This window comes from Mytilus trossulus, chromosome 6 (assembly GCF_036588685.1).
Source record: "Mytilus trossulus isolate FHL-02 chromosome 6, PNRI_Mtr1.1.1.hap1, whole genome shotgun sequence".
Classification (NCBI taxonomy): domain Eukaryota; kingdom Metazoa; phylum Mollusca; class Bivalvia; order Mytilida; family Mytilidae; genus Mytilus; species Mytilus trossulus.
The window spans coordinates 59118576-59145855 of record NC_086378.1 but is presented as its reverse complement, the minus strand read 5'-3'; the positions used below and the strand labels follow the sequence as shown (position 1 = coordinate 59145855).

Genomic DNA, 27280 nt, shown 5'->3' with positions numbered 1-27280 from the left:
GACAGATAAATAAGGGTTTAAAGCGGAGAGGTGAAAAAAGTAGTTGGGTACCTTCTCGTAAATGTACGTTGATAGTGGGTCTTCCAATGAATAGAAACAAGTGCCTATGCATTCGTAGACAACGTACAAGTGCACATTCCAAAACGGTCAACCAATTCGTGATGGCATCCATAAAATAAACGAAGCCGGATGATTTCAACTTCACCATGTGGAACTCTTGGTTTAATAGCTCCCTTGTGAGAAAATGCGAACTCTAGAAATACCCCCACCAGTACGTATGCCAGACAAAGAAAAGATGGCCTTCTTTATCGACAATTACGCCAAATATAGAAGAGACGAAATCATAAGAAAGGAATATATTACATGTGTTGCCTACTATATGCATACTCGGCAAAATCAGATTTATGATTTGAATGTATTCCGTTTTTATGGATTTGAATGCTGTACATATATTTTTATTTCTTCATTTTAGTATAAACAAAGTGCTTTAAATTTATCTTAGGTTTTTACTTCTTGATTTAAAACAGGAGACAACAGTTATATGCATGTTATGATTGACAATTCATAACATAATATGTACAACTGGCTAACGGAAGATGTCTTTAATGATAAATGAAAATAACATTACTGGGATGGAGAGTTGCCTCATTGGCACTCATACCACACCTTCTTATATTCGATTTTAACCTGTAATTTACCTATTATTTACCTGTAAAAAAATCGGCGCAAATGAAATGCAGATTGGCGCAAATGCAAAACGCCGATTTTGTCGGCAAAATAGCACCATTGAGGCTATTTTGAGGAGGGGCCGGTTAAATAGCACCCGCGCTAAGAGGCTATTTTGCAGGAACCGGCAAAATAGCCATGCATTAAAGAAACTTTTATGTGTGACACAATTTTTTTTATAACGTCTCATTACAGAAGTTATAGATTCCAGTGAGGACGTGTTTCAAAATTGAAAGTATTAAAGAAAAAAATAGCAGAAAACTATAATTTGCCGGGTTTCATAAATTTTTACATGTCAGTGGGGCGAGTTTATTGGGACAAAAGTAGGAAAACAATTTGTATTGGGCCGAGACGAGATATTCCCGAGTGTCCAATCAGAAATTGCCCTGTATTTGTTGACTGTGAAAACGAAAGTAAAATACCGTGAGAGCTGCCATCGAACTATTGTTTGGGAGTCATTTTCATTTAGTAACGGGGGAAACAATAGGCTTTAAAGTTTGCTGTGAATAGTAAGTTTTATGATATACCTCTAAAAATAGTTGTCATGTCAAATTTTTATGACATCCTCGAACTGTTGAGCTGGTTATTATGTAAGGTTGCAGTCTTCTAATTGACTTCTCAGTCATTCCCAAAAAAATGGGTACAATTCGAATGTAGACACTGTTCAAAAATAAATTTCAACTGAGCAGAGAGAGAGTGCTGTTTTCTTCTGTGTCTATATCTAGTCTGTCATTTTTTAAAATTTTTACTTACACCATTTCAGTTGTTTTCAAGTTTTAGCATTTTTTGTAGGACAAGGTAAGTATGAACGTATCGGAGGTTAGTGTTGTATAAAGTCATCTTAAAAATTGCAATAGAGAAAAACACAAGGTTTAAATCAAGGCTCATGTGAAATGGGTTACATTTACCACCATCGCAAACTGATTTATACGTATTATTCTGTATACATTAATTGAAAGCAAATACCAATTTTAAGGTCTGAATTAATATAGCGTTTAAAAAATAATTCAAATTAGTAATTTTCACAACTTATTTAGTAATGAATTTAAACTAATGAAATGTTTTGCTGTATAATATTTTAGTTTCATAATACAGCTTTCCAGGAAAACCCCTAGCTAGCTATTATTTATGTTTTGAATCACTTGTATGTCCATTTTTTATGCTTGTATTAATCCACACCCCATCTTTGTTACGGAGGTTAATATCAAACCAGTATCTAAATGCTGATACATAGTAACACTTAACTCTTTAATGCTAGCTTTTCTAAACAATTTATTGACATTACAAACTAAAAAAACTGTTTTCGATCAAGTTATATGTTTCTTTTGGACTTGTTCTTGTCAAAATCTCCGTAACGATTCACGAACTTTCACTTAAAAATATTTTTTAGCTAAACCGAATAATGTTCAACTTAATTTTATTAGCTCTATACCATGTATACAGATAATGTCATCTTCACTCACACTATAATGTATATATGGACCATAATTTGGTATTCAGCCTTTGGTTTCTTTTTGTATCCTTTTTTATAAGTTCTAAAACTTTAACTTTTATTCTGTGGGTTGTGTTTGTGTTAGAACAGTATTAATGGAACAATTGAGTTTTTCGAGAAAAAATTAATACATTTTGATTCACCGTTTACGTGACAGGAAACCAAACAGTAAACCAATCTTTATTTTCTTTATTTTGCACAATATATTTTAAAAGACATAAATGAACACCATTACTAGTGTTACTTGCTTCATGTTAATAATTGAAATCTATTTTCAATATTAAATTAAAGGTTTTTTAAAACGCGACAGGAAACCATAAGAAACTGAAAGCATTTTTTTAGTTTTATTTTATTGCAAAATCTGCTTAAAATAATCTGAACAGTATACCTTTTCTTAAAATCCATCTTAAAATGTAACAGTATTATAAAACTACTAAATATGTGCTTGTTTTGAAAACAATTAAAGTACAATTTATTCAGAAATTTCCATATTTTCTTCATTGATACAGGATACCATAATCGTTGTATCTTGATGTTTTAACCAAAAAAATGTATTTATATTTAGTTTTGAAATTCCAGTTATATACAATTTATTCCAAATCATTGGCAATGTAAAATTCTTTAAACCCAGTAAAGAAAAAAACTTTTAACTTGGAATTAGAATCTTTAAAATAGGCACCATGTGATATTTGTGACCTGTACAATATCTACATGGTTTCCACATTTTAACCTACTTTAGTGGGCTAAAATCTATAAAGTACTTCCTTTCACGTCATGAATGATAAAAGTTTACTTTTCCTTTGACAAGTTTATTGCGTTTCTGAAAAGTGTTTGCAGAACATGAATAAAAAAAATTCATGAAAAATTGTGACAAAGATACCAACTCTGTACATTCCAAGTGTAACGGTATATTAACATGTATTTTATATTAAATTATCTTTATTCACCTAAAATATCCAGTAATATTTACTGCTGAAGCAAAATCAATCCAACGAACATCGACACCATGATAAGAGACGTAATTTCGGTTGAATTTTCCAAGGACCCTTTACATCGTTATTGGGAAACAAAGTGCGTTAAACGTCGGTCAAATCTAAAATCGATTTGTCAAGTCATTGGCCATTTATTTTCACACAAGATCGTATGTAACATTATGCACATTGGAAAAATAATAGCCCCCCGGCGCAATCTCTTTGATAATTGTATTTTCCTTTTTTAAACAAGACGAAACAAGTCTACAGATTATGTTTGCTAACATCCCATTGGAAACAAAAACAATGTTTAGACATAGTATTTCGTATATCCGGTTGTAAGGGCGTGATCACATGTTAGTCACATGTTTCACGTATGAGCGGAAATGAATAGAACTTAACAACAAAAACAATTTTAATAAATAACTGGACTTCTGTTTCGTGTGAAATGTAACGCATAACGATAACGTCATTTTCTAACTTAATTATTACGAAGAACAAAACAAGAATGTAAATCATCTCTGATTTACCTGTTTGAACATCTTGCAAGAGTTCATAATTGCATATTGCTGCAAAGAATTCTTTTACAACAAAGCAGATTACACCATCTAAACTTTGCGTTACGAAATGGGAAACCAAAGTAACGACAGTGTTCTTACACCTGCTACAGAAATGCTTATAGTTCTCAGTATTTTCTTTTCACTATTCTTTTTGGTCCATGTTCTTTATTATTTGAAAGCAAAAGTTACGAATTTGCCGGTGACGATTATCTATAAATCAGTCAGCGTTATGCACTTCAGAAGCGAAAAGTAACGCGATAAACGACACAAAAATATGGTTGTATAATCTTTGAAATTTGTTAATTTCAATTTTCTTTCTAGGGAAGAGTAGCATACACTTGTATGTTGATAAAAATAATGGCATCTTTAGCAAACATCCTTAATGGGAAAATAAAAATATACGGTCACAGTTCAATTAAACTCACAATCTACCGTTGATAGAACTATGCATTTTTTAAGGTTTTAAGGTACCTATTTTCTGTTGAATTAATAGGAGAATAAAAGTAATAATCTTTTTTTAGATCTACATTTTTTTTGTAAGTTACAGAAATTCCTTAAATTTCTTAAGTTTTTAAAACAGTGTTGGGGGTCTCATTGGGGGGTTCTGATCCCAGATCCGGCTTACTGTTTTGACAGATTCCTGTATCACGCTTATGCTATGTACTGAAGCAATTCTCATTTGTTTGTAATTTCCCAGGTCCTGCTAGACCCCATTTCCTGTTTTCACGGCAAAATAATTCGACTTTCACGTGTCACGCTTACTAAAAATCAGCAATCCCGCGTCACGCTTAGACCCCAATTAGCCCCACAGTGTTTTATATTATATCACAATTTACATCAGGCACTTTTGTATTCATGTAAAGGTCTACTATCCATAAACTATGTAATGTTTTGTTTCTAAACAAAAATACATTCTGAACCCAATTTGAGGAAACATATATATATTCTTTAGGGTCAAGCAGATGACAAAAAAAAAAAAATTGCCCATACCTTATAATCGTAAATGTTGAAAAAAATAATCTTATTGATAGTGTTGAAAAAAACAAATAAAATTGATCAAGCTTTCGGAAAGAAAAAAATCTGATTCAGACAAAAAACCATAACCCTACTTGATGTTAAATGGTAATATTCACGTAGCCACCTTCTTCTATACATATGGATAGTTGAACTTTTTACAGATAGAAACAAGTGCCTGTGGTACAATAGTTCAAATAATAGAATATAAGGATGTCTTCAGAGGCTACTTTGATATTAAGATCGGGCTTGAGGCTTCACAGAATTTTTTTTTAAATAGCCTGTCAACATGGTCAAGACATTTTGGACTAATGTTACAATAGTGTGGCATTGAAATAAGAAATATCGCTCAGAATGGTTTAATTTTATAATAATTGCATGTAATGCTAATACATGTAATATGCATGATATAGAAGTATTATAAGGAAAAAGAAACAATGTGAAATGAAATATATAAAAAGAATCAAATCAAAACAAACAAAACAAAACAAAAAAAACCAACCAGGTGCTCAGCAGGGTGAAGCTTGATACGACCGCTATCCTGCATAGATGGGGCAAGTATGGACAGAACATTCAAGCTTCATACAACAATGACAGCTCTGAATTTTTGACATAATATGAGTTTTTGACACAAAACAAATGTAAAGATCTTACAAATCTATCATTTGTGTCTATTGTGCAATATTGTGCATTTAAAGATTTCTTCTTTTAACTTTTCAAAAATTTGAAATTTGAGAAATTTGAAGAAAAAAAATTGAAAACAACTACCACCCCCCTTTTTTTTTCCATTTGTCTAAAACCTGACATTTCTTTATACATTATATACAAATAATGTAAGGGAGGTAAATCCGAAAATACCCAACATTGTATGTTAAATGTTTTAGAATTACCTCCGTTACACTGCTTTTAAATTGTCTTAATTGTCTACTGACCAGAAATACCTAGTTTTAACCTTTTGTGCCCCTAACTCTGAATCATTATGAGCCATAACCCCAAATGTCAATGCTACATCCCTTGATGGTATGGTAACTTGTGGTTTAATTTCAGAGATATTCATACAATAAACATAAGTTATTGTTTGAAAACTACAAATTTAAAATGATTATTTTGCACCCCCTTTTTGGCCATTAATTCCTAAACAATTGGGACAATCAATCCCAACCTTCCTTTAGTGATATTGAACCTTCCTGTGAAAAATTATAGAGATCCATACATTTAAACACAAGTCATGCAAGTTATTGTCTGTAAACATTGTAAACTAGAAAAATGCTTCTTTTTGAACCTATTTTGGCCCCTTATTTCTACATATTTGAGAAAATTAACCCCAAACTGACTCCCAGCCTTTCTTGTGTTATATGGAAACTTATGGTGGTACAATGGCAGAGAGATCCATACAGTTACACACAAGGTATTGTCATTATTGTCTTGAAACTAAAAAAAATGCTTGTTTTTGGCCCCTTTTAGGCCCTTTATTCCTAGACTGTTTGCCCAATAACCCCTTAAAATAAATCTGAACCTTCTTATTATGATATTATAAACATTGTGGTATAATTTCAGAACAATTGAAATACTAGTACACAACTTTTTGTCCTGTCTAAACTAGATAGATGCTGGGTTTTTTTTCCTTTGGGCCCCTAATTCTGAAACCTTTGAGACCATAACCCCCAAAATCAATCCCAAGCTTCGTCTTGTGGTGATAATTAAACATCATGTTTAAATTTTATTGATTTCTTGTTACTTATTCAAAAGTTATTATCTGGAAACAATCCATCTTAGGACGACGCTGACTACAACACTGATGCCACTGACGAGGACGACGTGATACCAATATAAGATCTAGACCAAAAATCTGTAAATTTTTGTGGTTGTATAAAAAACAAAATCAAAAGTAGAAAAAAAAAGAAACACCATTAGACTTTTGCTGTTTTGTTTTTTTTACTGAATAAGATGTCAATAATTGTAATATTTTATGTATTTGTATAATATTATGTAATAACTGAGACAAAAATGAAATGGGTTTGATATTTAAAAAGTTTGGAGCTTGTTTTAAATCTTTCCTAATGAATTGAACTTCATAACAACAGGCACAGGTTTGCTACTAAATCAACAAAATGTATACACAGTGAATTATATAGGTCCCTATAACAAAATGTATAACATGTACAAGTCTCATGTCTGTGCACATAAACATGATATATGCACTTATAAAATTAAAATTTGGGTTTATTTTTGGAGCAGTTCATTCAAGCATATAATGATTTTAAGCTTTTTGGGCAGGGGATGAACTGCAGACAAATCAGACCTTGTTTAGATGTGCTATGTCCTAAAAAAGTAATATAGTATAATAAAAAATGAAGGGGAGAGAAAGTTAATTTTTTTTAAAGAGAAACATTTTAAAATTTGTTTTGTTTATTAAATATTTTTTAGTAGGTACATTTCTCGTCTGTCATGTCGGTTCATTTTCCTCTAAGCATATTATTGAGGGAAAGAATTAAAGACAGTTATTGTAAATTCTGAAATTAAAGTGAGGTTTTTATTATTGCGAAAAATGCGACAGAGTTGTAAACGCAATAATTTAAACTCGCATTTTGAAATACTTTATATGAATTAAACATGATTTTTCTCGAAATCGTAAAAATTAAAATCTCATTTAAGTCTTGAATGACAAAATGGCAATAATAAACGCATGCAATAATTTTTATACGCCTGTTGTCTTTTAGACAGGACTTATTATGGTATACCGTTGTCTGTCTGTTGTCCACACTTCGGACAATAACTCAAAAACACTTTCACCAATTTCCATGAAACTTAAGTGAATTGTTTATATTTATTAAAGTAAGCTCCCTTTCGTTTTTTTTGAATTTCAGATTTTAAGTTTTGGATTTATGGGGCTTTATTCATAAAAAAAAGGGGGTCCATTGTCCACATTTAGGACAATAACTCAAAAACACTTTCACCAATTTCCATGAAACTGAAGTGAATTGTTTATATCTATTGACATAAGCTCCCTTTTGTTTTATTTTAATTTCAGATTTTAAGTTTTGGATTTATGGGGCTTTATTCATAAAAAAGGGGGTCCGTCGTCTACACTTCGGACAATAACTCAAAAACACTTTCATCAATTTCCATGAAACTTGAGTGAATTGTTTATATCTATTGACATAAGCTCCCTTTCGTTTTATTTTAATTTCAGATTTTAAGTTTTGGATTTATGGGGCTTTATTCATAAAAAAGGGGGTCCGTCGTCTACACTTCGGACAATAACTCAAAAACACTTTCATCAATTTCCATGAAACTAAGTGAATTATTTATATCTATTGATGTAAGCTCCCTTTGTTTTTTTTATTTTCAAATTTTAAGTTTTGGATTTATGGGGCTTTATTCATAAAAAAGGGGGGATTTTCAACACTTAGGATAATAACTTAAAAAGGCTTTCACCAATGTCCATGAAACTTTGGTGAATTGTTTATATCTATTTATGAAGGCTCCCTTTCAATTTTTATAAATTTCAGATTTTAAGTTTTGGATTTATGGGACTTCATTCATAAAAAAAAGGGGGATTTTTAACATTTCGGACATTAACTCAAAAAGGCTTTCACCAACATCAATGAAACTTTGGTGAATTGTTTATATCTATTGATGCAAGCTCCCTTTCAATTTTTATAAATTTCAGATGTTATATTTCCGTGTTATGAATTTTTATGCTTAAAAAAGGGGGGATTTTCCAATTTTGGGACAATAACAACACTTTCACAAAATTTTATGCAACTTTGATAAATTGTTTATATCTAATGACATAAGCTCCCTTTCCATTTTTCTAAATTTTAGATTTTATGTTTGCTTAAGTAATGAATTTTTATAATTAAAAAAGGGGGATTTTATGCAACTTTGGTGAAACTTTGGTGAATAATTATTAATGTAACAGTTAAAAGAGCAACAGGCGTATCATGCGCTAATGTGCAGCCCTTTATTGAATTTACAGTAATCTATACTCATAACCATTTCAGTAATGAATTTTCATGCTCTGATTTACACCAAATGGAACTATAAAACTGTAGGATATGTATGTTATACATGTAAATGTCAATAGCTGAATAGGAAGGCAATCAAGCTTTTGAGTCGATCTGGCCCCACGTGGATCCGGCCCCATGCCAATCTGGCCCCAATAAAAATATATTTATAAGGAATAAAAATAAAGGTATATATTGATTGTAATTCATAAATGTTTATGATTTTAATTATAAATGTAAAAGGCGTACGGTAAAAAAAAATAAAAAAGGCCTCTGAAAAATATTTTCTTTATGTTTTTATTACAAATTTTCAAGATTATTGAGTATAATTATATTAAAACGTGTAGAAAAGAATTCAGACATCAACATTAATCAGCATTTCAATTGACTGTGATCCTAACAAGTCTTTCATCTTGTGTAATAACAAATAGTTAAATACATCATGATACAAGCCGATCCCCAAGCTGATACATACAAACTTTGTCTTTCTTTTAATAAAAGTTCTTAAAATTTCTCAAATTGAGAAATGTTGTTTGATTCGCTGAATCCTTTCTATAGAATGTGTTTGTTTTTAATATCACAATGGCTTTTCCTTGTGTGGACCAACATGTTAGACTTCAACAGCATGCACTTCAGTGTGAGCAATGTTCAAAGTGGCAACTCCGTCTCTGTAATACCAGTAATATAGTGCATTTGTTCTTGATGAGCAAATATTATATATGTCTGGAATATGACAGTTCAATGCTGCCAGGCATATGATATTGTAGTGCTGCAAATGTGACCCCTTTAAGAAAGTGACTCTGAGTGATACTGTTAGTGTAAATGATTTAAAAGTTAAATATATAAATATATGTGAGTGTCAGAGATAGTGTGTTTGTTAGTGTGTATTAAATACTGATAGCGTTTGACATTTTTAGCCGAACAAATTTATCAATTTTACATAACTTAAATTATTGTAATCTTCCTGTATGAAACAATCTGTATGGAATGTACACGGAATATAGTAGGAAAATTGCTTTGAATTCCTACCAGAAAAGAGTAATATTCCAGTCAGACAGTAGTAGGAATCCACACGGAAAATAGGCGAAAAATTTAAATTAGCAGGAATTTCTTAGTAGGAATATTGTATATTCCTACCAGGAATATGCAAATTAGGAGGAATAATTTGGTAGGAAAATAAAATTCCTACTAGAAAACCTGGTAGGAATTTTTCAAAATTCCACCCAGAAAAAAATATTTTCTGGTAGGAATCTAAAAATATACAAAATGTAAGTGTATATTCAAAAATACACAACTGGGTCAATGATAAGTTTGAATCTCAACAACAAAGAACAAAGGAAATTCATGGAATCAATTCCTTTTTAAACAAATAGACTTTTGAAATGTTTAAGGAAACTGCATGCAATATATGCAAGCTATAGAAAGTGTTATACCTAAAGTACATGTAGATCTAAATTAGTTTAAAGAACAAATAATGAGTAATATTATGCACTATTAATGAATTATTAATTGATTACCAAATATTTTTGGCAGGCAGATAAAAAAAATCATCTTGAATGTATAAGAATTACCTTTAGTCTTGATTATCCATATTTTCTTACATTTCTACATTGTTATGTTGTGTGACCCTAGCTTGCATCATTGTATTCCAACACAACTTTTCAATCTTTCCCCTCCAACTTTTGAATTTGTGAACTGGAACTTGCTTGCATTTAACATTGCAAAATGTGTGTTATTTGCAAACAGGAATCCAGATCAAGATAACTTTCCAGGTAGAAAGATTTTCTGGTAGGAATATATAAATAAATTCTGGTAGGAATTTTAAACATGTAGTAGGAAAATAAATAATCAACTCAGATTTTCAAAACAGAAAAAAATCTATACAGACTTTAACAATTCCACCTAGGTAGAAGGATTTTTGAAGTAGGAATATTAAAAAATCCAGTCAGACTTTTGTTCATTTCCATGTCCGTCTACTTTCTATATAGAATCTTTGAATCTAGGCGGATTCCTACTTCATTCCTACTAGTGTCTGGGTGGAATCCTACTACTTATTTCGTACGGGTGGTTCATATTCTGGACGCCAATCTTTGCTCCTTTATTATATAATTCACTAACAAAACAATTATGAACATTCCCCTTTTCCATTCTCAATTTTATGAATTTTTTGCTATATTTTAGTAATCGGTCAGAGCTGATCAGACATAAATAAGTCTGAATCTGCTTATGACACATAGAGGTTTAAATTTGTAAGTTTTAGGATTTGTCTCCCTTTAATGCAAGACAAAATACGACTTTTATAAGTCAAATATTGTTAAGCAAGAAATAATTGACCAGAATCAAAAAATTGCAAATGTCAACTTCTACAAGTCGATAAGTTACCAAAATTTGATAACTTCAAGACCAACGCATATATTTATTAAAAGGTCAGGCATCTATATCAAATAATGACAACATTGAAAGCCAATGCTTTGTCTTCTAAAGAAAAATATGAATGAGAGTCTAAAAAATCGGATATGATGTTAATTAACCTTACAATGCAACCACCTGGAGCCACACTTAATGAGGTAAAACATCTGAGTTTAGTAAGGATGTTCAATTAGATAATTAAATAATAGATAGCTCTAGACCTTGTGAACTCTCAGACAGGTTTTTGCTGTCATTGGTGGTGTACTTCGGCCACCAATTAAAATTAAGTTTTTTCATCTTCAGAAATTGACCCCAACAAGTCTGTCATTTTCTTACTTAGATAAGTCTAAAATTGAAAACACATTTTTATAATAATGTAATATATATACATGTTTTGACTTCTTTAACATATTTAAGTCAAATACAGAAATCGACCTGTTTATGTCTGAGCTCTGACTCAGGTAGTGCTGATATTATATTTTTGAGAGTGAAAATGTGCATTTAGTGTCATTGTTTTGTTGTTTTCTTGCAATAAAGAATAATCGATACTCATATAACTTTTTTTTTTATCTACACACAACTATTCAAAATATTGTCAAATTTAAGAAAAATATATTGACTATTTTCAATATTACAAAAAATAAACCCAAGTGTTATAGAAACCTTTGATGTTACCAGAATAAATACAATTAATTATTATTATATACACCAAACAAAAGATCAAACTATAAAAGACCTTGTTGATATTACAAAAAAATCAAGTGTTATAGAAGCATATGATGTAACCTGGGAAAAAAATACAATTAATTATTATCATATACACCATATATACAGTGAAGATAGTTTATTCATTTTTTACTATGGGGCTGGATCGACTTGGGGCCAGATCGACATGGACTGGATCAACTTTGTGCCAGATTGACCTGGGGCCGGATGGGTTTGGGGCCTGAACGACAGGAAACAGCAATCAAACGACAAAAACAAACTATGGACATCTAGATTGCAACATATAGTATAATACTTAGTTTCAACCAGACAATAAGGCATTGTCTTAATTGTTACAAATTGAAAATTAAGGCTTCCTTTATATCACAATTCTCCAAATAATGTAACGATTTCAGTATATTTCATTTAATCTTCACAACTCAGGATGACCCTTTATCCTGAACTCCTAAGTCGTTTGGGTTAATTAGTGTTACCAGAGCAGTGCTGCAATTAAATGATATATACTGACTTGCTTGGTCAATAACTATAACTTATTGAGGAAAAAAATGAGTAGAACTAAGAAGTATGAGTTGGAAAAAGTAAAAATTACACATACTACTTTTAGGGCTCTTTTAAAGTTGACTACTAGTATATAACTTCGTAAAATGATCAATTTTTAAGTAGCAGTATTTACATTTACAGCATATATGATCATTTCAAGCAGCACATTATTTTGAATATTATATAAATGCAGGGGATTTTCAACATATATACATGATATAAAACTCGAGTACATTTCAAAGCTCAGTTGCATGATTATCTGAAATTTTTGATTATATATATTTATAGATGGCTGAAATAAGTCGGGATACCTATGAAGGTTCAAGTGGGCCAGTTTCAAAGACAGAAGATTCAGACAGTGATATAGATATAGGTAGCCTCCTTGAGATTGATTCTACAAAGAAAAAAGGTTGGGATGACAAACAGAAGCTGATTAAAATTTGTCAAAAAGAGGTTGGTACAATATCAAGTGGAAAACGTCCATTGAATATTGCAATTATTGGATCACATGGATGTGGAAAATCATCTCTTCTTAATACTATATTTGCCAGCTTTAGTGATGAAAAATGGAAAGAACTAGCAGCACATGGGAGCTACGGTGGATTGGGGAAACAGATTTCACAAAAATTGATTAGGTATAGTCTATATAGCTCACACTCACAATACAATTCAGTATATGAATATAAACTGCATTTATTAACTGCATTTTTTAATTTTTAAACTCACCTGGCCCAAAGGGCCAAATGAGCTTTTCTCATCACTGGGCATCTGTCGTCGTTAACTTTTACAAAAATTTTATCCTCTGAAACTAATGGTCCGAATTTTACCAATCTTGGCCACAATCATCATTGGGGTATTTATTTTTAAAAATGTGTCCAGTGACCCTGCAAACCAACCAATATGGCCACCATGGCCATAAATAGAACATAGGGGGTAAAATGTTGATTTTGGCTTTTATCTCTGAAATCAAAACATTTAGAGCAAATCTGATATGGGGGTAAAATTGATTATCTGGTCAAGATCTCTCTGCCCTTAAATTTTCAGATGAATCTGACAACCCTTTGTCATGTTTGTTAGGTTGCTGCCCCTAAATTGGTAATTTAAGGAAATTTTGCAGTTTTTGGTTATTATCTTGAATATTATTATAGATAGAGATAAACTGTAAACAGCAATAATGTTCAGCAAAGTAAGATCTACAAATAAGTCAACATGACCAAAATGGTCAGTTGATCCCTTTAGGAGTTATTGCTCTTTATAGTCCATTTTAAACAATTTTTCGTAAATTTTTGTATTATTTTATTAAAGTCTTCTCTGATGAAACTGCTCACGCAACTTTAAACAAACTTGTCCACAATCATCAGTTTTAAATTTGTGTTTGATGACCCTGCCCATGAACAAAGATGGCGGACATAGCAAAAAATAGAACATAGGGTAAAATGCAGTTTTTGGCTCATATCTCTGAAACCAAAGCATTTAGAGCAAATTTTACACGTATAAAATTGTTCATTAGGTCTATCTTCCTTGAAATTTTCAGACCATTCAGGCAACCTGTTGTTGGGTTGCTGCCCCTGAATTGGTAATTTTAAGCAAATTTAACAGCTTTTGGTTATTACATGTATCTTGAATATTATTATAGATAGAGATTTATCTTGAATATTATTATAGATAGAGATTTATCTTGAATATTATTATAGATAGAGATTTATCTTGAATATTGTTATAGATGGAGATTTATCTTGAATATTATTATAGAAAGAGATAAACTGTAAACAGCAATAATGTACAGCAAAGTAAGACCTACCAAGTAAGCCAACATGACCAAAATGGTAAATTGAGTCCTTATTGCTCTTTAAAGTCAATTTTTAACCAGATTTTTGGGACAAAAATGTCGGTTATTGATATGGGGATGTACAGTGGGCGGCAGGGCAGGCGGTTGGGCGGGCAGCAATCAAATGTTGTATGTGCATTAACTCATGAACCATTCAACCAAAGCTTGTAAAATTTTGATATGTTGTTACTGACAACTAAATGAAGGTCAAGTTTAATAATGGCATTTTTGACTTTTAGCGTTCAGGAGTTATGGTTCTTGAAAGATTGAAGAATGGAGTTTTCAGTCGTGTCCGTGCATTTACATATGAACTGTTCTACTAAAGCTTCCCAAATTTTAATATGTTATTATACTGATGACAAAATGGAGGTCAAGTTCAATAATGACGATTTTGACTTTTACCGTTCAGGAGTTATAGTTCTTGTTAGATTGAAAAATGGTGTTTCCAGTCGTGTCCATGCATTTTCTCATGAACCATTCAACCAAAGCTATTGAAATTTTTATATGTTGTTACTGATGACAAAATAGAGGTCAAGTTTAATAATGACGACTTTGACTTTTACCGTTTAGGAGTTATGGTTCTTGAAAGATCGTAAAATGGTGTTTCTGTTCAAGTTGTTGCATTTACTAATGAACCATTCAATCTAATCTTTTCAAATTTTAATATGTTGATACTGATGACAAAATGGAGGTCAAATTTGATATTGATGATTTTCACTTTCACCATTCATCAGTAATGGTTCTTGTGATATTGCCAGGACACAAATAAATGTTAATAAATCCGGTTTGCTGTCGTTGTGACAGCCTCTTGTTAACAGTTTTCATAAATTTTGTAAATTTTTACAAAATATTTTCCACTGTAACTACTGGGCAAAGTTCATTAAAGATAGAGATAATTGTAAGCAGCAAGAATGTTCAGTAAAGTAAGATCTACAAACACATTACCACCACCAAAACACAATTTTGTCATGAATCCATCTGTGTTTAATATTCACACAGACCAAGGTGAGCGACTCTAATTTCATTTGACATTGAAGGCAAGACTACATCCTTTGAAGTTAATTTAAGATATAACTGCATATTCATATTGAAGGCAAGACTGCATAATTTGAGTTTAATTTAATAGTTTTGAAAAATTTGTCATGCATTTTATATCCAACTTGGACAGTATCGGGGCATTATGTTTTCTAGTCTGGTATGAAAGTGTTCTCTTGTCACATATTTCAGTATAAAATTTTGATTTAGGGTAGCTTAATGTGAGATTTGCCAGCATGATATGCTATCATTGTGGCTTTATTACACTTTCATTGTCTTTTATTGCTTCTTTTCTGTACATTTCTTTCATCACTTAATTTTTGTATTATGATTTTGTTTCAGTTTTAAAAAAGAGAAATACTACTCTAGGAAGGGATCAAACGATGATGAGGATGATGAAATCTTAATGCCAACATTTATTGATATGAAAGGCTTTGAAGACCAGAACGATGAGTTTACAAAAGAGATACTCAATATTATTTTTTATGGAAGGATGCAAGAATTTGAAAAATTATCTGATGTTTTAACCCACTACCAAAATTATGGCTTAAATGGTTTAAAGGCGAAATATAGAGATGGCAAAGAATATTTAGTGATAGACCGAATTATATTTGTGTGTTCAGGAGATCCTATGACTACACTTCCAACACAGTTAATGGCAAGTGTGAGTGAGGTAGCACATGGTTTAAGAGGTACGTAGCAGTGCTGATCTATAAGGTTTATCTAAATATATGCAGTCAAACCTGCCTCAGCAGTCACCTCCCTTCACCGACCTGCTGCCTCTAATGTGCACTTACAAACCCTCCTAAACATTTTCTCTGTTTGATTTAACTCTTTTCAACAGTTACTTGTCTAACGTGGTCAGCAGTCACCAAAATATTTGCACATAATTGTTTTTACAATGTCCAAAAACATGTTGTTAACAACCAAAATAAAGTCGTCATGATCGTAATGAAATGTGTATATATGAAATGTTCAGTATCGAGTTCAAAGTAAGAATTGAAACCTGTTTGCAAGTATCAAGATTCATTCAATAGGATGTGAATTTATGAATTTCCCCAGTTCCACTCTTTTCAATTTTCTATTGAAATCTGTATCATTGACCTATATATTCACAAATATGAATGAATTCAAATGCTTTCTTCAAACTTGGAGTGCATGAATCTCCATTTTTTTCATTCGTTTGCTTATACACAAATTAAACCATAACTCTTCCAATTGAAAATACTAAAACAATTTGCAATGTCGGAATTAAATTTTATTTTTCGGAACCTCATTTAAAATGTCACCTTTCTTAAGTAGTCACTTTTGTTAATTCCCATGTGTGACTGCTTAATTCAAGTTTCATGAGTTAAACTGTAGGTATTCATTAAAATGTTTAACTTATATGTTACTGTGAATTCATTAATATTCGTTGGATACCAATTTTCGTGGGACAGGGGAACCACAAATTTCAATACTCAACAAATTACAAATTTTCTTAAAGAATGTATGTATAATTTACTAAAACCTCGAAATTAAATATCCACGAATTTGCAAGTTTTCCTCAAACCACGAAAATAAATGAATCTACAGTAAGTGCATTAATATATTAATAAGATATTTTTTGTCGAAACTACACATAGTGTCATCAGTGAGTGATGTCAACATTTAAGTTTTTTTATTGATAAATGGGACTTAGCTTTTTTATGCATTTTAAATATCATGAATATTGAGATGCAAACTGAGTTTAAAATTTTTATGCATCACATATCTTTGTCAAACCTACATCATGTTCATATAAGAATGTTATGAAATTTGAACATATTTTTATATAAATGCGGTACATGTATTATAAATATTAATTTTACATTGTAAAATTGCATATTCAGGTATTCCAATATTTGGTGTTATGACAAAATGTGACAAGTTCAATGGAAGACACAATCCAGAAATAGAGAAAAGAGAAACAGAATTCAGAAAACATCTTGGAATACCAAATAATCGCTTTGCCAGGATTAAGAATTATTGTGAAGATATAGATAAAGAGATGGCTTATATGTTTTCTGTCATACCACAGATTGATGTTCGTGTTCTTAAACTAATGACACAGGTAAGTGGCCTACAGGAGAGTAACTAGATATTCAGTCAAACTGTAGACACAAATCACCAGGGGTCTGGAGCTGATATAGACCTCCAGCAGGTCCAGGGCTTCGCCCCCTGACGGAACACATTTTAGCATTTTAATAGCTAAATTTTGTGTACAAAACTATTAAATTTACTAGTTGATTTAAATACATGAAGTAAAGTTCAAAGAATTTTGAACAATTTTACAATCTTATATATGACTTGTGAAATAAATCACACAGTACAATTATAAATATACAAAAAAATATATGTACAATGTGCATTACCCATTGTAAAACAGCATAGCCCTTTAATCAAGCAGAACATTCTGTTTGGTATTTTCGTATATATCTATTCCTTTCTGATTGGGAATAGTTGATATATATGTTAATTGATTAGTACATATTGATGTTCATTAAATAAAATAGGCATGTAAACAGGATCCCTATATAATTATACTATATCCTTTTGGCTAGACATCAAAAATCAATCTTTTGATTCTGAAACTTTTAACTGAGCCATACAAACACATACAATCACATTCGATGCCTAACGCAGAAGTTCTGTTCTATTCCTACTATCGTAAAAAAATTCAAGAAATTCATATTTTCTTATCATTATATTATCATAAACTGTAAACAAGAATGTGTCCAAAGTACACGGATGCCCCACTCACACTATCATTTTCCATGTTCAATGGACCATGAAATTGGATGAAAAATATAATTAGGCATTAAAATTAGAAAGATGATATCATAAGGAACATGTGTACTAAGTTTCAAGTTGATTTGACTTCAACTTCATCAAAAACTACCTTGACCAAAAACTTTAACCTGAAACATGCACTTTCCTTTTTTTATGTTCAGTGGACCGTGAAATTGGGGTCAAAAGTTTAATTTGGTTTAAAAATTAGAAAGATCATATCATAAGGAACATGTGTACTAAGTTTCAAGTTGATTGGACTTCAACTTCATCAAACGGAAAGATAAACAAACGGACTGACAGACGGACGAACGGATGCACAGACCAGAAAACATAATGCCCCTCTACTATCGTAGGTGGGGCATAAAAAGAGGCCTCAGTGGGTGAGTGGTCTAAGTATTTACTACTGTAATCACTAGTCAGTCAATTCTGATAGTTCTAGATTGAACTATGCTCATAGGGGTTGTCAGTTTTCCTATCGAAGTGCAGTGGTTTTCTCCGCCAGTAACAAATGGCCACCATGAATTTTAACACCAAAAATTAAAAAAAAAAAAAAAATCAAATTGACTGTAAAATCCTCACCTGCTTACACATGTTAGGTATTTGAATAATTTTGGCCATTACAAAAGCATGCAGTTCTGAGAGTACTTGGAATCACTGGAAGCTAGCGATTGATTGATTGATTGCTTAACATCCAGTGGCAAATATTTATGTATGTTCAGGACAGAAACAAATTTACAATAAATTCAACAGGTAATTTTTATTAAGGGTTCAGAGATTAAAATAAAGAAATATACTTAATAAAATTGAGAAAGGAAATGGGGAATGTGTCAAAGCGACAACCACCCGACCATAGAGCAGACAACAGCTGAAGGCAGCCAATGGGTCTTCAATGTAGCGAGAATTCCCACACCCGTAGGTGTCCTTCAGCTGGCCCCTAAAATATGCATACTAGTTCAGTGATAATGGACGTCATACTAAACTCCAAATTATACACAAGAAACTAAAATTAAGAATCATACAAGACTAACAAAGGCCAGAGGCTCCTGACTTGGGACATGCGCAAAATTGCGGCTGGGTTAAACATGTTTATGAGATCTCAACCCTCCCCCTATACCTCAAATGAATGAATTTCATAAAATGGAAGAGAAGTACATGAATATATACATCAGCAATCATTTTATTTTACAGGTTTTCAGTAATGCCTTAGAAGTAACAAACCCTGAAGCCCGTCTAGAATATCTCGCTCCAGAAACAGATTTACCAGGTGAAACTAAAGAAGGGGCAAAGCCAGTTCCACCCTCAAGAAATAAACTACCAGCATCATCTGGACTTGGCTTTGCAAGCTTATTGCTTCTAATCACCATCCAAGTGCTGTTCATGGCTGTACTTCTTCATTTTTGCATGAAGCCAGTTATATCAGAGGAAAAACTCAACACGATCTGTGCAAACTACGACTTCATTAAGTCAAAACATGATGCTACCATTGATGGCCTCAACGAGTTATGTGACAATAAAGTGGACATTTTGAAACCTCCAATTTATCTGCTGGGTGGAGCGATAGTGTTTGTTATTGTTGTTCTTCCGATCGTGCTTTATTCTTTCTTAGCTAAAAAATAGAAATTAGTGAACTTTTATTATACCTTCACAATGACGATCTTTCCAGGATTTTTTAAATAGCTTACAACATGTATTAAAGAGTTGATGATAGGGAAAATCTTAACACTTGAATTTTAACAGCTGTTGAAAAAGAATTTATTTTGAACTATTAATCTCAATTCCAATAAAAAAAAACATGAAACATCTATTAATGCATATAGTATAGTATTTGTTCTTTAAGGATGTTTTCCGCTCAGTTTCAAAATATATAACTTTCCTTAAAACTAACATATATTGAAAGGGGATTTATTGAAGAATTAAAAAAGCCAAAAAAAATATAGGTGTCAATGTGCTTGTTTTCTAGATATTAGCCATTTGAATTTTGGCGGGAAAATGTTCTCTTTTGATTTTTCATAGCTTTATCATTGACCAGTTAAAGTGCTCAAAAACTATTAAAAAATAAAATAAATAAGATTTTATCAGACTTAGAAATGGCTTATTATTATACATGTAAAAGATTTATAAAAAGAAAGATGGGGGTTCATGGGCAAAACTTTTTAAGGCATTCCAATGGATAAAACCAGAGGATTTCGAAAATCTGACAAAAATTAAAAAACATGACAAGTAAACAACCTTAAATTCAGATTTGTGGGTGCACTATTTTGGGGGATTGTTGAGCAATGATCAAAACATGAGCTTACTAATTTGCAATTACAGGAAACACTGTAGAGATATGTTATCTAATTTTTTGGGAAACATAATCCATTAGCAATTTTTCAATTTTAAAAAACATTGCAATTATTGTTAAATTTACAATAGTTATTGAATTGTCTCTGTTGTGTTAAAATATGGAAAATATATGGCAAAATAAGACCTTTTAAAAAGTTTAGCCAAAATATTCTTGATCATTTTGTTTTAAAAAAGACTATGGAAGCACTTAATAATCAACAACAATATCTATATGCCTGAATATATTATGTCTTTAATATAGTTTTAAATGTTTGTGATGACCATATGACTACAAATAAAGATGTCAAAAGCTGTTTTAACAATGTTCTGCAATATGCCTTTTAGAACATGTTTAATATAATCATTATTTATTGGAGTAAATGTATAGATGTATTTGAAAGAGTTCTTGAAAATAAGTGTCTAACCCCTATAAATGCATAAATGGGAAGAACTCAAGTTTTAAAAAATAATAATTGGACATTAACATTCCAATAACTTATGATTTGTAATTTGTTCCTAAATTTTTTAGAAATCACATAAAACAATTTTTATTTTTGAATTGAATAAAAGCTTCTTTTTATAATATTATTGGGTTGTAAAAGCATTGAAATTGTATCATGAATTACATTTTGTTTGCAGAGCTTTACAACAGGTTGCACATGATCAATGCGTTTTAATTATTCTAAAATTAAATTGAAAGTTGATTCTTATAATTACTTTTACATTCTATAACAATGAAATAACTAGAAATGTCAAGTTGTTTGTTTGTTTTCCAATGCATTGTTGTGATTTTTTGGTGGGAAGCACATGTATTTATGAATGTTGCATTTTTCTTGAGAAATAGAATATGTGTCAAAAAAACAAATTTCTATGAAACATACATTTTATATAATTATTATGAAATGGAATGATAAATGACATGAATAATATTTATTTACTATTTTGTTTACTTATCATGCTTATTGAACTGATTATTTAAAGTTACCATCAAGAACTAGCACACTTAGGTGTTAAAAGATGTCTCAAACACCAAACAATCAATCAATGTATAAGTGTTGATGAACAAGACAAAATCAAAAGGTATATGTTTTTTCAATATAGGGTAAAGTGAAAACGTGATACTAATTTCTTATTTTTTTTATATCTATATTTATGATAGCATATGTATTATACAATTTTTATATGTTGAAGGATTCCATTTAAAACATGTGCTCTTATAGCCTAGAGTTTTCTCCCAGTACAGTGCAGTTAACTTATATAAATGCAGTGGAGTTATCAAATTGTCATTAGTTATAAAATAATTCAGGGCTCACCACACTAGCCGAAATGTGTGACTATGTCTCCTTAGATTTACTCATTTTGCTCTAGAGAAGCTCCAGGGAGAAATTGATGTTGCCCTAAATTTCAGAAAAAAATCCCCAATGTCACCTCATCAGCTATACTTTTAACATTTAACAATGAATGGACTTCTCTTATTAATGCATTAATATTTAAAACTAAATACCTTTATGAAGTATCATTGGAAGTTTCTTAGCAGTACCTGTATATGATTAATCTCCTTTCCTCAAAATTAAATGTTTCTCTTGGTTCTCCTTAAAAAGATGAATAGAAAGCAAGTTTGAAATGCTTTACTTTAAAGTACAGGTAAAAAGTTAGGTCCAAGTTTACATACTGCAATTTAAATACATAATTATTTGACTTTTTGCTCAGTATTCATGATACTTTAGCATTTCTTTTTATGTTGGCATCAGAATTAAGGTTGGAATGTTATTCTTATCGTTTCACTAAGCTCATCAGTCTTTTGTTCTGTCATGTATTTGTAAATATAATATAGCCATTCTTTATTATTTTTAAGCAGAATTTAATAACCAGTTCCTCATTGTATATACCTTTGTTTTTTCATTGATTTTCAAATTGAATTTGCTGTTTCTCTGTTTGTGTGAATGCATTTTAAGAAGTAAAAGAGGGATTGCTAGTCAGCACAGAATAAAATGTCTGGGTGCAGAAACATTGTATTCCTGTGGATTCAGTTACCGTTTGAATTAAATTATTAAAAGCTGGCTCACGTGTCAATTAAATCAAAAGCAGGATTAATAATCTTATCAAATGAATATATCTTCTCCCTGAATATGCACATAATTTGCAACTGGACATTAATCTGACAATTATTTATTCATTCAGCAAGTTTGAATTTGTCATAATCTGAATTAATCATTTTAGTAAGTGAATTTTTATACGACCGCAAAATTTGAAAAAAATTTCGTAGTATATTGCTATCACGTTGGCGTCATCGTCGTCGTTGTCGTCCGAATACTTTTAGTTTTCGCACTCTAACTTAAGTAAAAGTGAATAGAAATCTATGAAATTTTAACACAAGGTTTATGACCACAAAAGAAAGGTTGGTTTTGATTTTGGGAGTTTTGGTCCCAACATTTTAGGAATTAGGGGCTAAAAAGGGTCCAAATAAGCATTTTCTTGGTTTTCGCACTATAACTGTAGTTTATGTTAATAGAAATCTATGAAATTTTGACACAAGGTTTATGACCACAAAAGAAAGGTTGGGATTGATTTTGGGAGTTTTGGTTTCAACAGTTTAGGAATTAGGGGCCAAAAAAGGGCCCAAATAAGCATTATTCTTGGTTTTCGCACAATAACTTTAGTTTAAGTAAATAGAAATCAATGAACTTTAAACACAATGTTTATGACCACAAAAGGAAGGTTAGTATTGATTTTGGGAGTTTAGGTCCCAACAGTTTAGGGATTAGGGGCCAAAAAGGGACCCAAAAAAGCATTTTTCTTGGTTTTCGCACCATAACATTAGTATAAGTAAATAGAAATCTATGAAATTTAAACACAAGGTTAATGACCATAAAAGAAAGGTTGGTATTGATTTTTCGGAGTTTTGGTCCCAACAGTTTAGCTAGGAATAAGGGGCCCAAAGGGTCCAAAATTAAACTTTGTTTGATTTCATCAAAATTGAATAATTGGGGTTCTTTGATATGCCGAATCTAACTGTGTATGTAAATTCTTAACTTTTGGTCCCGTTTTTAAATTGGTCCACATTAAGGTCCAAAGGGTCCAAAATTAAACTTAGTTTGATTTTGACAAAAAATGAATTGGTTAGGTTCTTTGATATGCTGAATCTAAAAATGTACTCTGATTCTTGATTATTGGCCCAGTTTTCAAGTTTGTCCAAATCGGGGTCCAAAATTAAACTTTGTTTGATTTCATCAAAAATTGAATAAATGGGGTTCTTTGATATGCCAAATCTAACTGTGTATGTAGATTCTTCATTTTTGGTCTTGTTTTCAAATTGGTCTACATTAAAGTCCAAAGGTTCTCAAATTAAACTTGTTTGATTTTAACCAAAATTGAAATCTTGGGTTCTTTGATATGCTGAATCCAAACATGTACTTAGATTTTTGATTATGGGTCCAGTTTTCAAGTTGGTCCAAATCAGGATCTAAAATTATTATATTAAGTATTGTGCAATAGCAAGTCTTTTCAATTGCACAGTATTGCGCAATGCCAAGAAATATCTAATTACACAATATTGTGAAATAGCTTTTTTTTTTTAAATTAGAGTTATCTTTCTTTGTCCAGAATAGTAAGCAAGAAATATCTAATTGCACAATATTGTGCAATTGCAAGAATTTTTTTTAATTGGAGTTATCTTTCTTTGTCCAGAATCAACTTAAATCTTTGTTATATACAGTATACAATGTATATTCACTTTTTACTACCAACTGATAAATTAAAATAATCTTTACCATTCAGTGATAACAAGCAGATTTTTTACATCTTAATATTTTATGATGTATTTAAATGAGTAGTTATTGTTGCAAACTCCATCAGAAATTTTAATTGAGATTAGTTTTGGAATAAGGGAAAGAGGGATGTGATTAAAAAAATTGGGTTCAATTTTCTCATTTGAAATTTCATGAATAAAAAGAAAATTTCTTCAAACATTTTTTTGAGAGGATTAATATTCAACAGCATAGTGAATTGCTGTAAGAGAAAACAAAAATTTTAAGTTCATTAGAACACATTCATTCTGTGTCAGAAACCTATGCTGTGTCAACTATTTAATCACAATTCAAATTTAGAGCTAAATCCAGCTTGAATGTTGTGTCTATACTTGCCCCAACCGTTCAGGGTTCAACCTCTGCGGTGGTATAAAGCTACACCCTGCAGAGCATCTGGTTGTAGTTTACTTTACATAACAAAATATATATATTGCATATTTTATCTTATATAGTTATGTCTGTTTAGGTTGTTTACAAGATTTAATATTCAAAATTAAAAAGAAATCTCTCACTGTTTGGAAAGAAAAAAATATTCAATGGTGTCACCTACTTTCTTGTGAAAAGTAGTTGTTATGAGTCTTCTTATCATTGCTTTTTTGTGTGTTAATAACACAGAACCTCATAACATGTTAACTAACTTTTTATATAGAAGATCCCTTATTGTTTGTAAATTCTGTAAAGTATATGGGGTTTTGTGTAAATTGCAAATCCCTAATTATGCTAATGATACTTGTGTACAAATGTGTAAAAACATTATTTATTCAATAAAGTAACATCTCAGAGTTGGTATGGTCGCATTTAAATATATTGATACAACAGAAGAAGATTTCTCACCTTTTTTTTGCTTTTACTGGTTTTTTGTATGAAGTATTTTGTGTTGTTATACCCCACCTACAATAGAAAAGGGGCATTATGTTTTCTGGTCTATGGGTCTGTTCGTCCGTACATTCATCCCTTCGTACGTTCGTCCCACTTCAGGTTAAAGTATTTTTCCTAATTTCACGGTCCACTGAACATAGAAAATGATAATGCGAGTAGGGCATCCTTGTACTATGGACACATTCGCATTTACTATAATTCAAAGAACAATATGTTCATTATAATAAGTCAAATATTGTGATATGAATTTACTTATGTAATTAATTAAAAGATAAGATGTATGTGCCTTAAAGATAAGGAAAATGTTGTTGTAGATGCTTGTCAGTAATCAAAATGCTAGGGCTCAGAATGTATAAAGCTCATTATTTGCCCCCTCAAATATCAAAATTAGTTAAGCTCTGAATTTCAGGCAAATTTATAATTGTTTTATTGCATGTTAAAGAAGATGATACAATGTGTACCAATATCTACATAATTGATCATAATTGTCACTTCAATTTTATACACATGTCAACATACTCAGATTTAGTCAAAAATAGAAACTACAGCGTATACAAAAAAAAAAGATGTGTCGTTTTGCCAAGATTATTGAGTTGAGTAATGGTATTAAAAAAAACATAAGTCCATTTGGTGTTTTTTTTTTAAATTGTTTAGGAGGTATATTGGAATGTAAATGAAAGTATCTATAATTTCTGATCAGTGCAATAATGAATTATGCTGGCATTATTACAAGCAATACTTCCTGAAAGGCATTTAAAATGATATTTTTGTGTGGATAATATCATGATTTATGTAATTTATAAATGTTAACTATTTTAATATGTGTGTTTAAAAAAAATAAACATTGGATTGATAAACAATTGTTATTTATTTAAGTTTAATAATTTTAATATTTATTTCTTTATTGACTGTGTAACAATATAATGATATGTTTTGTATAATTTTATGCATTGTTTTTTCGTTATAAATCTAACAGCATTTACTTAATAAATTTTAATTGTTGGTATTATTTCTACTTCAATAGGGTTTTACCCTTGTCTGTATGTTTTTTCCCAAAGTTAGTTTCTGTTCTCTAATTTTAGTTTATCTCAACCAAACATTATCAAACTTTAACACAATGTTGATTACCACAGAACACTGATCTCTTTTAAGTTTTCATGGCATCACTATTACTGTTCTAGAGTTATATCTCATTCAGTTCACTCACTGTAATTGCCTAAAAGAAATGTTATGAAACCTTTGTGCAATGGTAGTTACCACAAAACCTAGATCAAGTTTGAATTTTGGTGGACTCAATTTGATTGTTCTACTAATATGCCCCCTATACAAATGTCAACTTTTCGTTTTTGTTGAGCCTGCCACTTCTGTCAGAGAAAGCTTGGTATAGGGATAGAGATCCTACTGCGGCGCCTTTAGCTTGCCTCTCTATTTCTTTACCTCATTTTCATGGTTCAGTGACGAATTTGATATCTAAATGTGTATGTACCTTGCGAGGTCTACATGCCTTTCAGACAGTTTTCACTTGACTTCGATCTCATTTCATTAATGAGTGAACAAGGTTGAGGTTTTGTGGTTAAGTCCTTATCCTAGATACTATAAGCAATGGTCTACTATATCTAGTACATGGAATGATTGTAAGTTGTACATGTCCACCTGGCAGGTGTCATCTGACCTTGACCTTATTTTCAGGGTTCAGTGGTGTTTTTCTAATACTACGATTTAGAATGGAAATAGGGATCGCGTCAAAGAGACAACAACATAAACAATGATCAGATAACAGACGAAGTCCACCCATTGGTCTTCAATCTAGCGAGGAAATCCCGCATCCAGAGCCGTGCCTCAGCTTGCTCCTAAACAAAAATGTGTACAAGTTCAGTAATACTGTATGCAATAGGTGTAGATAATTAGTTGTATGGAATGATTATAAGGTGTACATGTCCATCCGGCAGGTGTCATCTGAACTTGACCTTATTTTCATGTTTCAGGTGTTTTAAGTTGAATCTTTTTGTGTTGTTTTAGTACTGTATGCAATAGTTCAACTATATTTGGTTTGAAAATATTGTGTGATGGAGAGTTGTCTCATTGGCACTCAAACCACAGCTTCCTATATCTATGTCAGTCTGGCATGTTTTAAAAGAGGGACGAAAG

At 31.2% G+C, this 27280-nt stretch overlaps 1 protein-coding gene across 1 annotated transcript; it reads left to right on the top strand.

Moving 5' to 3' along the window:
* The first annotated feature begins 1119 nt into the window (after window positions 1-1119).
* On the top strand, window positions 1120-26089 carry LOC134721605 (uncharacterized). The gene is made up of 5 exons (XM_063584708.1): window positions 1120-1235; window positions 12737-13083; window positions 15654-16003; window positions 17183-17403; window positions 19311-26089. Exons 2-5 carry the CDS (start codon window positions 12737-12739, stop codon window positions 19737-19739), a joined length of 1347 nt encoding a protein of 448 aa, XP_063440778.1. The 5' UTR covers window positions 1120-1235; the 3' UTR covers window positions 19740-26089.
* Window positions 26090-27280: the final 1191 nt, after the last annotated feature.